Consider the following 13,316-nt stretch of genomic DNA (forward strand, 5'->3'; position numbering starts at 1 on the left):
TTCAGGCGCAGGAGCCTAAGCAGAGAAATCCAGAGCTCCCTCTCCTCATGCAACCTCCTCCAGTTTACCCGGGAACGCTTATTCATTTGAATCGTGACCCTGAATGGGATAAGTGAAAGAAATACATTTGAAAATGTTGTTTTTTCTAGTCTTTTCTACTCTCAGTATAAGCCACATTCACTTGGTCAAACCCACAAACACATATAATAAACAGAGATGACACACGGCGACATGTTTATAGGTCGTATCTTGGGCAAACATGCAGACTTGAGGATCTGGATTTTGAATAAAGCATCTCAGATTATTGGATAAGCTGTTCTTCCTTCGAAGCTGCGGCCACCCCTGAAATATCCATATAGTACCGATTCCATTTTATTATTTGATCTTAAGGCCACGACTTGAAATCGTTGGAGTTTAATCACATTACCACACAGCAAAGCGTGAGCCGCGCGGTATTTAAACGGTAAATTTTGCACAGAGAGTGGAATCTGTACCCCTGCCCCCCCTTCTCCTGCAGCAGGTTAATCTGACCATGCCCTGCACGCTTTCACTCTGTCAGCTTTCGTATGCACAGGCTAATCTACAGCATCTCAATTAGAGCTGACTGATTTCAGTTTTAAATGGCTCTGTTCCCACGGACATTTTATCATCTGCTGTGTCAGTTCTCGCTCTCCGTCTAACATCTGTGTTTTCTCTCTCCCTAGTTTCACTTTAACCCAGCTCAATCCATCCTGGTAATGGAGGGCGAGGACTTGGAGAACATGAACGCCGCTGTGAGGAAAGTTTCCTACATAAACTCCCGTCAGTTTCCCACACCAGGCATCCGACGCCTGCACATCTCCACTACCGTCCAGTGAGTGCATTGCCGCGTTCGTCTTGTTCTTCGCCTTGTTTTTTCTCCTTTATCTTTACTGAAATCTGCTTCGTGTGTGTGTCTCTCTGTCGTTTTTTTCTTCCTACACGACGATATTTGTTTCCTTTAGTGTTCACACGCTTTCTCAGTTTCTGGGTACCTGTTCTTTAAGATGTTCGCCCACCTCGACACTTCTGTTAAAACAACACGGCAGACATCACACCGCGACTGATATATAATTCCCTTTCCGCGCATTGATCCCCACCCCGCCCTCTGTTTCTCGTTTTCCTCTGCTGTCGCTTCCCCTTTCCTTTAATACACCATTTTCGGTTCACTGTCGCCACCGGGGGCTGGTTTTTACATTTTCATGTCATGTATTAATAATTCTGCCTGGATTTTGCCAGAGGAACGAGGGGAAGAGAGATGCGAAAGGAGAGGGCGTGTGTGTGTGCGTGTGTGTGCGTGTGTGTGTATGTGTGTGCGTGCTTGCAGACGCAAGGCACAGAGAAGAGAGGCTGGCTGGTAAAACAGCCTCCCTTGGCGGGTTACCATTAAAATTCATGATTGTTTTAAATATATGTAGACCCCTGCAGCACAGCCCTGGGGTTTCACTCTCCGCCCTCCCGATGGGTTCGATGCACAGCGGCAGGCCCGAGAACTTCAACTAACACAGCAGAAGAGTGTGTGAGTGTGCGGATGGATGAGTATGCACATGTTGGTGTGTGTGCTGCACAAGCTGCTGGTGATGAAGCAGAGTCGTAGCTGGAGGCGCACCGATTATCAAGGAATACATTATGCTAATAAGGGCTAAGCTTGCATCATTGCTAAATGTTGTTTAAATGAAGTTTTTCCACAGACTGCTGACTAGTCTGCGAGTTGCCGCAGCTGTGCGCATGTGTGTGTGTGTGTGTGTGTGTGTGTGTGTGTGTGTGTGTGTGTGTGTAAAATAAGGAATAAAACACTACTTGAGGACATGTGTGGCTAATGTTTAAAAATGGGGTCCACTCAAAAGCATGTTTAGGGGATGAGTTTTATTTAAACATCCAGTTTGACTCCAGAAAAAAAAAGACAGTAAATCTTGCCTTTCAGCTCTGTTAGTTACACTGAGAGTCTGGAAATTGGCCTCCTGCAAGAAGGCATCAGCGGGTGAACAAACTCCCTTCACTGCTACAGACAGCATGGCTTTACACAAATAAACAGAGATGCTAAATATTTCCTGGCGATGCAATTAAACGTCTTTCTTGCTGACGCCTAATAAGCCAAATTACTGCAGGCACTGAGAATATAATTAGACGAACAACGCTAATCTTAACAACAAGGATCATGGGTTCCCCTCGTCCTCGGTCTTGTTTTTTGTCACAGAGAGCGGTTCAGACACGGAATCTGTACTAGAACGCGGAATTTTATTGATTCCGCGTTCTAGATGCTGTGGAATCAATAAAAGTGTAAACGTGGCGTCGACGGTGCATTATTCTCGTACCACAAAAACACGAAAATGGAGACGGACGCTTCCCGGACAGGTGCTTTCAGCTGGCTCTGGGGCTCAGATGTGATTGGAGAAGTGCTGCAGATAACAGATCTAATCAGCCAGAGAGAAAACACCTGTGTGTGTGATCGAAGTCCAGGTGTGACTAATGACATTAACACTGGCTGTGGTTCATTAAGGTATCCCACAAGCCTTTGCCAGTGAGACACAACGCACAGCACTGGGACCCCCTTGACACGCACCTGTGCTTTTTCCTGCAAAAACTGGTGAAAATACCGGTCTGGAAAAATATTACTACACATGCCCACTTGAGATTGGCCGTGGAATGTTCAACGCGAGGGTGAACAATCACGACTCGATACGACATGGCTTGTGTCGTAGCCAGTCGTGGTTTGGGATGCAAATGTCCAAAAGTTTAGAAATGGAAAAATATATGCAATACGTCCCAGAAAATGAGTTTTAAGAATCATTTTAAGAATTCATACGTAATGTTGTGTTATATATGATATTATAAAAAGTTTGTATAGCCATCATAGCACCAGCGTTTTGTATAAAAAGACATACTACCAGTAATGAAAAGCATTCCCCTATGAAAGATTTAAAAAACACAAAGTTCAAACTATAAAAATTGGTTTAGCAGTGTAACACAGAGACATGTAAGAGACAAGGAAAGACTGAAACAGTGTACCTCAGTGGTTAAGAATAAAGTAAAGAACACCAAAGTGCTCACATGGTGGAGAGGTGGATAGCACCGTTGCCTCACAGCAACACGGTCTTGAGTTTGAACCCACCTTCAGTCTGGCCTTTTTGTGTGGAACTTGCATGTTCTCATTGTGTCAGCGTGGATTCTCTTTGATTTCCTCTCATAGTCCAAAGACATGCAGTTAGTGGGGTTAGTGTGAACGCGAGTATAAATGCTTGTCTATCTCAGCTGGGATGGGCTCCGTGACCCTGAATTGGATAAGTGGATGAAAATGGAAGGGCTATATTAACGTGTATTATAAAAAACTCTACATAATGTTTCTTTATAGCTGATTTAAAAGAAGGCAAAGGTCTGCAGGCAGGGCGTTTTACAACAAGTCTCCCAAACAGCAAACACTCTGTGTGTGTGAACAGTCAGATTTCTCCTGCAGAATCTCAGGCTGCTCACTGAGACAAGAGTTCCAATATGTTTCCTTGAGCCATGAGGGGCTTTAAATGTGAGACATAAAATTTTAAAATGCATTCTAAAACAAATGAGCAGCAAATGTAGAGCCGTTAAATGAGTGTAATACGTACACTTGTCTTAGTTCTTACAAGAAGTCTTGCTGCTGCATTTTGAAACATTTGAAATCTATTAATTGATTCTTGATTTACACCAGTTACAAGACCACTGCAGCATGAATGATCACTTCAGTATTGCTGAAACTCAGTGCTGATCAAACGGTAGTAGCAGGACTGAGAAACCTGCTTTGTATAGTTCTCAAAAGTGAGGCTGAATATCACATAGCACACCCAGATTACAGACAATTAATTTAGCATTAACTATCAAAAGACCAAAGAAAGGCTGAAGGATAGGATACAGTTTATCAGAACCAGTGATAACAATGACAGTTTTGACCATTTTGCAATATTAGTTCAACATTTTGTAAGAATATAGTAGTTTGTGGTGTCTGTGGACAATAAAATTGGAAAATGTAAAAGCTGGCAGAGCTGTTGTACATGTACATGTATTTACATAGGGGAATAAAAATGACTGAATCTGTGGGTCAGGTATTGAGTTTTATGATGTGACGTCATGAGCAGAAAGTTGTCCGTTATATTGGACGTGATACAATTGAAAAATGGGACGTAAAAATGTTTTCTCCCGCCTGGCTTGCAGTGTTGCCAACTCTAGCTGTGTGAAATCAAATTCGAAGAAGGTGCTACGCCAAAAACCTCTTCGTCATTGCTGTGGTTGCTACCAAATTGTTACAGTTGGCTGCAGTTTCTTACGTTTGTCTGCAAACACTTGCTAACTACTAGCCATAAGGTGCAACTTTTATTCTGATGGTCAGACCGTCTCCATTTCTGGTCTGTGTTGCACTTCCCACAGTGTCAGCACAGCTTGGACAACTCACTTTCATTTAAAGTACAACCGCAGCAAAATGCTAAAAGCCAAAGCAATCCCAGTGAGGATTTTTCCAAACGATTAGAGAATACATGTTTTTCCTTAGTGATAGGTGGTTGCCATGGTGGTCACTTACTGGTCCGTAGGCTTGTGTGCCTGGCGATTTAGCAATCATTTTCCCAGCGACTGCCATCAACCTCCAGCGACCAGTAATGAAATATACATTTTTCCCTCACAACCACTGGTTAACAAATGGTCATGGACCAGTCTCTAGGCATGTGTGACTGGGCTCTTACACTGTCACTATGAATCTCAGGCATCCAGAATGGTGGTCACATGCCTGCAAAACCTCAAAAAGGAATGCTTATCAGGTTGTTAGTCTTATACTAATCACTGTAGCTATATCTGTGTGGGAGTCATCTTGACTTCTGATGTTTTTAAATGTCAGTAATTACTAGTAGTTATTATAGCATCGTTCCAACTATATGAGCTAGTTCTAGAGCTCTGCTACCCTGACTTTAATCTTTATGCTTCTCCGTAACAGCAGGAGCACTCTGAGTGATAGCGATGTGTATATGTTTATATACGAGCAGTCTGATAATAAAACACACACTATAAAGGTTTTCTTCTAGAAGACTCTGACTAACATAACAGGGCTAATAAGCTGCTTTACCACACAAAGCTATAATCAGATCATAAAGTTTAACAGCTATTACGTAGTAGGATGAAAATGGCATGTCATGTTTATATGAGGACTAAATGAGTGGTGTAGTAATCACTGCAAAATGCAAGCTGTAAACTGAAAGTCTGGTTGTTTGCCATGTGACCTCAACTTACCAATAATTTCAGTGTAGGAGCGCATGACATTTTTTACCCGTCAAAACAGTCTTGCAAAGAAAGGTTCATGAAGCCAGCTGTAAGCTAGTTGTAGCTTTGCTGTGTCGAGTGTCTTTTAAATCAGACAAGTGTCTCCAAGAGATTCCTGTTAGGTTTGAAGTTTGTGGGCTGACACGTTCATAACCAAGCCTACAATTTTTGCTTGGTACCTAGAGGAGTTTAAAAAACAAGGACATGGAACAGACAAAACAGCTGAGCTGTAGTTCAGAAGGTAGAGTAGGTCATCTACTCATTGGATGGCTGGTGTTTCGATCCCTGGCTGCTCCAGTCTGGATGCCTATAATATCCTTGGACAAGATACTCACCGCAAGTTGCTCTCGGGTACATCCATCGGAGTATGAATGTGTGTAAATGTTAGATAGAAAGCACATATTTATAGAAAAAAGTGAATGGGTGAATGAGTCATGTTGTAGGCATGTGTTTAATGTGTAATCTGTGGTCTTTCAGGTTTCCTCCAGCAACAGACACACTGGGCACTGGTCTCTTTGTTAGGTCTTCAACTGCTCATTTAGAGAAATATCTAATCAGCCTATCACACGGCAGCAACTACATGTAGACATGGTCAAGGACACCCTAGGTGACACTCCTTTTCTGCTAAAACAGGAACCAAAGACTACAGTTCACACGGACTCACCAGAACTGGACAATAGAAGATTGGAAAAACGTTGCCTGGTCTGATGAGTCTCAATTTCTGCTGCAACATGAAGACAGTCTTCTTGCTGTGAGGCAACATGGTCAGAATTTGGTATAAACAATATGAAAGCTTGGAGCCATCCTGACTTGTATCAGCGGTTCAGGCTGGTGTGGGGGATATTCATACATTTTGAAGGGCGTTTAAATAGCACAGCCTACCTGAATATTGCTGCTGACCACTTGGTCTGTGGTCACAGTGTAACTGTCTACTGATGGCTACTCCCTGCATGGTAATGTGCCATAAATAGACAATCCAGTCCATTCATGGTCAGGTTAAGATTTAATTCAATACTCTATATGGTCTTTTCTGCATTATATTTATGATTTGTTAATTTAAACATGTTTGTTTAAAGTTGACTCTTCTTACAGAAGAACACCTCTATTGACAAAATAAGAAATGTAAGGGGGCTTTGCTCATAACCTTTAGTTCCTGACTGATATTGACTGACCTCAGTTTTTCTCCTAGACTGCTTAATGGTCAGCCTGTGGCTATAAGTCTCTTTGTGAGCCATTGTGAGTTTCCAGCAGTAAATCCTTGTGTACAGTCTAGTTGATAACACGGGCGATTTCACAGACTCGGTTACACTGGGAGGCTGAAACATGGCCAGCTGCCACGACGTGTCCGCGAGTGCTGGAACAAACTCCCGTTTTGACTGATGCGGAAAGTATCGCTCTTCACATAATAAACAGAGATGATAACTGATTCCTCCAAATGCATTTAAATTTGTTTTGTGCTGACACCTAATAACTGCAATTACTCCAAGCATCTTGCAAATAAAAGTATCCAGTGCTAATCTTTGCAACAGCCCTTTTAAGCTCCCTTGTCATATTTCTTTATAATTAAGTTGGCGTGGCTCCAGTTGCTGTTTGCGTGTGTGTGTGTGTTTTGCAGGCCCACGCAGCAGCCGACTTCCCGCATCACTGAGTTTGTATCTCCCACTGCTCACAACAATGGCTTGGTGCCCAAGCTGCAAGCAGGCACGCAGACACATAACACCAGCCATAACCATAGGAAAGAAAGGGAAAGATTACACAATGCCCCGAAACCTGTTTTTGTCCCAAACTGTGGCCTCATGCCCCTGACTACAGAGGATTAGAGACTGCAGTCAGGTTTTTCTCTGCTGTTAGGCTAAGTTTAAGAGGGTTTTTTTCTCTTTTGTTTCAGTCTTTTGTGTCAAGAAAGTGAAAAGGAATTTGCTCCATTTTTTAAATGATAGCGCTACATTCAAGACTTTTGAAAATGTATCCGTGTGATTTTGACAATTCAGCTAATATATCAGCTAATAGGTGTGTTACATGTTATATTTGTCATAAATTAAAGAAAAACTCACATATGAGTTTAATTTAGTTCATTTCTGGTTTCTTCTACGTTAACATCCACACACACACTGTTAATTAGCAGGATGTTTTCTTATTCTTATTCAGAATATGGCATAAAGCATGTGTGATTGCTCATAATTGATTTCAATTTTGAGCCAATTCACAACAACAATCACCAGTATGAGCTTTATACAGGTCTTTGAAAGGTGAAGACCTTGCAACGTTAGAGAAAGCCAACACATTTTTTGTGGCACAACTTCACCTACTTCCAAGGTGCATGGAGAAGACAAAGATCTGATGATGTGAAGATTACTGCAACAGTTAAAGTATTAGGGAACAACTTTAGTGGGTGACCATATCCGTTAATGCCAGAATCTCAGGTTAAACCTCACAAAATTTCAAGAACCACCAAACAGCTAAAACAGTAAATGAGAGCAGGTACACCGATTCTGCACAGAGATAAAAACAAAGCACCCGCCGACGGATCAGAATCAGTGAGATGTCGCCTTTCTCACCGACAGCACGGACACGGTCGGGGCTGAAAGCCGACAGCTCGCTGATTCTGATGTTTTGGCGGGTCCACGCTTTGTGTTTACGTCTTTTTTGCGCTGATTCTAAAGCTGTTAGTTTTATCTCTCTCCAAACAATATTGACCGAACCAGCAGCAAAAGAAGATCCAAACTACGCTTCACAAAAACATTGTCATGAATTCCCTCTGACTTTTGCTGTTTTGCTTCCACCACACTTCATGCACAGCTCTCTCTCTCTTCAACAACAGTTTCCCGTCTAAAAATCTGTTTTCTGCATTATTCGCTTGCTTGTTACGCACAAGTCTACCGTTGTTTACAGCGCTGTCGGCCGCTGTTTTTTTCCCTTTTACTTACTTCCGAAAAGAAAGCCTCATTTCTGCCGTTCAATAGGCTTCTGAACAAATGTAAACTTTTTAAAATTATGCAAAATGCAAAACGCTGTGTCTGTAATAAAACCGCTGTAACTTCAGAGGTAATGTTCATATGTTGATTAATGGTTTTCTTTCGTTTTTGATGTACTGCAGAATATTTTTCTAAAATCCCAGGCCAGGAAAATCACCTTCATGTTTTACTGTGTTTTATCTTCAGCTACTTTGACACAAAGGCCTCTGCTGTGATGCTCACACCTTTGATAAAGTCTTGCGAGTGTCAGCTTCCTTTTTATAGATACAAAAATATGTAAATGTACTGATCTGAACTATAATATTTCTGACTGTCTGAGGCAAAATATATGTATATATATATATTAGGGGTGCAACGATACACAAAATTCACGGTTCGATATTTTTTCGATACAAAAAATGTTCATGCCTTTTTAATTTGTCATTTATTAAAATTATAAATATATATTTTAACTCAAAGGTACAGTTTTTAAATTTAATGTTGCTGAAACAACAAAATAATTAAAAAATAAAATAAATCTATCTGATCGAGAAATCACTCATCTTTGGAAAAGAGAGTTTATTACAGAGAAATGTCTCTTTCCAAAATAAAAGCTATACTATACGCTTCTTCTGGGCTATATTCTCAGCAGCATATTAAACATATCAGGTCCCCATAAGGAGAATCATGTGCTAACGGCTGTCTAAATGACTCGGGTAAAGTTTGTAGCATGCGTGCTTGTTGTTTTTGTCTGCTTCCACTTGTCTTTGCACTAGGATGATGTCGGCGTAAATGTGCAGTCATATTCATCGTGTTCCCACTAGTGCTGTTAGAGTTAATCTCGTTGAAATGACGTTAACGCCATAACGCAGCAAATGTAATTGAGCATTGCGTGGCACATCCGACATACTGTTTTACTTTTGTCCATGACGCGCTTACCTTCAGGGTCATACGTCACATGAAAACCAAAATAGTTCCAAAGGCCAGATCTGAATGAGGGTGGGGGAGGTTTAATTTCGGGTAGGGTTGAGGCAGTTGCCATGTTGCAACGAGCTTTGCTTCTGTCTCGCTAGCTTGCCCCCCCCCCCCCCACACACACACACACAAGAGCACACTGCGCTCAATGGATCTGCACTTGACAGTGCAGCCTAGGCAGAGTAGTCGAACGCAGATCCACTGAGCGCTCAACACAGACAGCATCGTCAGAAGAAAAGTTGATCAAATAAATTTAAAAAATTTGTATTGTTCGATACATATGCGTACCGAACCGAAAGCACTGTATCGAACGGTTCAATATCGATACGAGTATCGTTGCACCCCTTATATATATATATGTGTGTGTGTGTGTGTAAAATGTGGCTCTTCATGAAATAAGTTAAAGATATAACTTAATTTAATTAGCAGTTCTGAAAAGTCATAAAATAGAATTGCTCGGCTTAATAAGCAACTTAAAGGAGTGTGTTAAACAGTACGATGGTTACACAACTACCATACTCATACCTACTACATTTTTCTTAAGAATGACAACTTTACATTTATGTATCTTCATCTCAGAGTGTAAATAATTATTTATTTTGATACATTTGTTTAACCAGTTGGTCCTGATATGATGTTTACAACAGCATGTAAGTACGGTATTTAATTAGCCATTTCGTGTTCATTAAAAGCTACTTGTAAAGCCAGGCTGATTAATCAAGTTGACATGACGGGCCTGTCGTGCACACAGTAAAACCCCTTAAAGGGCATTTTCTGCATCAACATCAACAACATCACTAATACCTGACTTGTGTTATTGTTCTAGCAAATACTTTAAAGAAAACTTTTCACTTTTCCTTGGCAAATCTACCGTCTCCTTTCAGCTTTTCTAATGCTAATCACAAACAATTCTAACCTAGCTGTAGGTGACCCAACATATACAGATTCATCAAGTACATTCAAGCATTGCAGAATCATTTACATGAGAATGTAGCTGAGAAAATAGAGGCTGCATAACAGCTGAAATCGTATAGCCCAGACTTCCAATCTAGGAAAAAAAAAGTTATGAATTCTCATAGCCCGTTACAGAGCCGCAGCAGGGAGACAAGGCAATGATGTCCCTCCCACTGACAGATGTTTGTGTGCTTGAAAGGCCTTCGGTGAAATGTAAAAACAAAAATCTGGCTTGTTTGCTCAGCTTTCAGTGCTTCTACTACCTCTCCTTCCCCCGCAATGCTCAGTCCTCCGCCTCGACACAGCCTCAGCCCGTCCTAGCCTTTTCTCAGTTTAATAACTCATGCGTTCCGTGTGATCTGCAAACTGCGCTGTGTTTATCAAATAATGCAATAGAAGGGCTGCACGTCAGATGCCTGCCCTCATTTGTGTGAACATGTGTGGGTGAATATGGCAGATCTGTGTGTGTGCTGGGTTATTCTCTCTCTCTCTCTCTCTCTCTGCATGACTGTATTGTGAGCTCTCAGCTATCGAGCTCGAATCCAAGCCTGTGCATTGAATGTTGCCAGTGGACGCTGGGCATTTAAAGGCATGCTATCACACGCAGACAGGCAGCCATGCACGAGTGAAAACGCAGCAGGTCTGTGTCTGCTGCCTAAGCACTGACAGGATGGAGCGGTTTGCCTCTTTAATAACTGCACGCACTGTGGTCTGGGTTTGAACCACACAGCTGTGGTTTGAGCACAGCTGAGAGGGCTTGATGCCATCGACAAGCTTTATTAGTTGCTATAAAGTTCCACAGTTTTACATTGTGATGCTGCATAGGTGTATGTCAGTTTGTCTGAGGGCCAAAATGTTTATAAAATAAGTTTTAAGCACTTTCCTGTCACACTTTGGTGCTGTGTATCAGCTAGATAGTCCTTATAGAGCAGAGGTCCTCAACCCTCAGGCCACGGACCTGTATCGGTCCGTGAGTCGTTTGGTACCGGGCCACAAGAGTTGAGGTTCGGGTGTGAAATTGATGGTTCTCAGGGTTTTTTATCAGTTTTCAACGTTATTTTTTATCGTTTTTATCGTTAGCTCGGTTCCCCTGGGTCTTTTCCCGTGTTTTATGAATAAATATTCTTTTTTTTGGTATAGCTACTGGTTTTATTTTATTGTATTTATCTGCGACACCTTAAAGGCCAGTCCATGAAAATACTGTCGGACATCAACCGGTCCTTGGTGCAAAAAAGGTTGGGGACCGCTGTTATAGAGTGTGTGGCTTACTCTCAGTGACCTACTCCTTAGGATTTAAACATCTTGACTGAAATAAGGACAAGTGTCAACATTTAAAAAGGGCAAAATACTGTCACACGCTGCTGATAGGTAACTTTAACATCTACAGAAGACTGTGGTCAGTGGTTCCTATGCAGCACTTTTCTGCTCTGCTACTTTAAAGCACGAATAATTCCCACACATTCATACAAGCACATCTTTCTGTTTAACACTCACAATCATTCACACTCTGATGAACACATCAGGAGCAACTCCAGGTTCACGCTATGAATTCTGGTCCTTTGCTCAAAGACTCTTTGGCATGTAGACTGGAGCAGCCAGGAATCGAACCACCAACTTTCTAATTAGTAGATGACCTGCGCTACCCCCAGAAAAATTACCCCCCAGTGTCACAGTAGCCTTATTATCATGGTATGTGTCCACACGATCTGTCATTTCTACATTTCCATGGACCGTTTGTCAAATCAGCCACTCGTTGGATTCTGGTATAGTTGTATTACCTGCTCCTCATTAGCATAACGATGATGTCTAGGTTACTTTGTGCAAATCGGGGCATCTGGCGTGATGTATGACGCTCTGGAAACTTCTGAAAATCGATTAAAATGATCTGCGTTTAGCTCAAATGAGAGAAGATTGAGCAAATGCTTCAAAAATACATGTCACTGGACTATCTTTGATCCCAAAGAAAGCTTGTGTTTGAGCCCTCAGTGTACAGTGCACACTTGTGTGAGGCTGGAGGAGCGGGACAGCACCCATTAGTCATCATCACCGTCATCATCATCACTGTCCGGTGTCTCATCCGGCCAGCATCAAGTTTGTATTTACACGAAAATACGGATAATTTTGTTTGAACGTTTGACATGTTTTTTTGTTTTCTTAACCAGAACGTCTCGTCGTTGTGGAGGAATTACATTAAATGACATTAAATTGTGTGGATGGATTGATTGGATTGAAGATAATTGCTCCTTTTAAATAGCAAATTTTAGTCACAGTTGTTAAATATTCAGAAGTGTGATCAAAGGTTTGTGTGGGCTGCAGAACACACATTTACATTTATTATAGCACGAGTATAGCTCCGTATTCCCTGTATTATTTGTGTATTTTTGTACTATTTTCTTATGTTCCAATAAATGCTTATGTACTCTGCCATCAGAGGCCTCAAGATACTTTCCCATACATTACATGAAACAGAAATTAAAACAGAGCTTTAAAAAGTTCACCAGCAGTTATCCCATACCTGCAAATCTCTGTAACCATGCTCACCACATGGAGTCTTCACTCTGACTTCATCAGCTGTGTGGAGTGTCCAAAACTTTCAAAATCTGATCTGTATCGTATAGCGGTCTCTCCACAAAATCTGCGTAACCAAACAGCATCTTCACACTACAGCTAAACGGAGCGATGCAGTAAAACACCACACTAATTCCAGCTTGAGTTTGCACAGTCTCTCTCACTCTTCTGCCTCTCTGCGTCCAGGTGTTTTGGTGAGGACACGTGTATTACCATCCCAGATATTGATGCAGTGGTGATGGTGCTTCAGCCCAGTGAACCCAGGATCACAATCAGCGGAGTGGAGAGACTGAGCCATCCAGCCTCCGACTTCAGAGCATCAGGAGGGATTGTTCTGTTCCAGGACCTCCACATCATCAGCACAGTCACCCGGGCAGACACCGCTGCACATCACACAGGTAAGACACTTATGCCAGTATGGCAAGTGTGGAAAACAATTGACCACGGGCAGCAGCGGGTGGAGAGCCAGTGAGGGGTTATCCGTAAGGCTGAAATCAGGAGGTGGAGGTGGACTAGATCATTTCACACTCGGGGAAGAGGAAAGGAAAACTCTAATTTAGTATCCTGATT

General features: G+C 41.9%; 1 protein-coding gene across 1 annotated transcript in view; it reads left to right on the forward strand.

The window, feature by feature from the left end:
• LOC120729245 (calsyntenin-2-like) overlaps positions 1-13,316 on the forward strand; it is a 320,942-nt gene that overhangs the window by 291,473 nt on the left and 16,153 nt on the right. The window contains exons 11-12 of the mRNA XM_040024788.1: positions 705-853; positions 12,933-13,144. Of these exons, the coding sequence (XP_039880722.1) occupies positions 705-853; positions 12,933-13,144 (361 nt within the window). The remainder of the gene's footprint in view (positions 1-704; positions 854-12,932; positions 13,145-13,316) is intronic.

The sequence above is a fragment of the Simochromis diagramma genome, unplaced genomic scaffold, assembly GCF_900408965.1.
Source record: "Simochromis diagramma unplaced genomic scaffold, fSimDia1.1 OVJJ01000348.1, whole genome shotgun sequence".
In the NCBI taxonomy this organism is placed as follows: Eukaryota; Metazoa; Chordata; class Actinopteri; order Cichliformes; family Cichlidae; genus Simochromis; species Simochromis diagramma.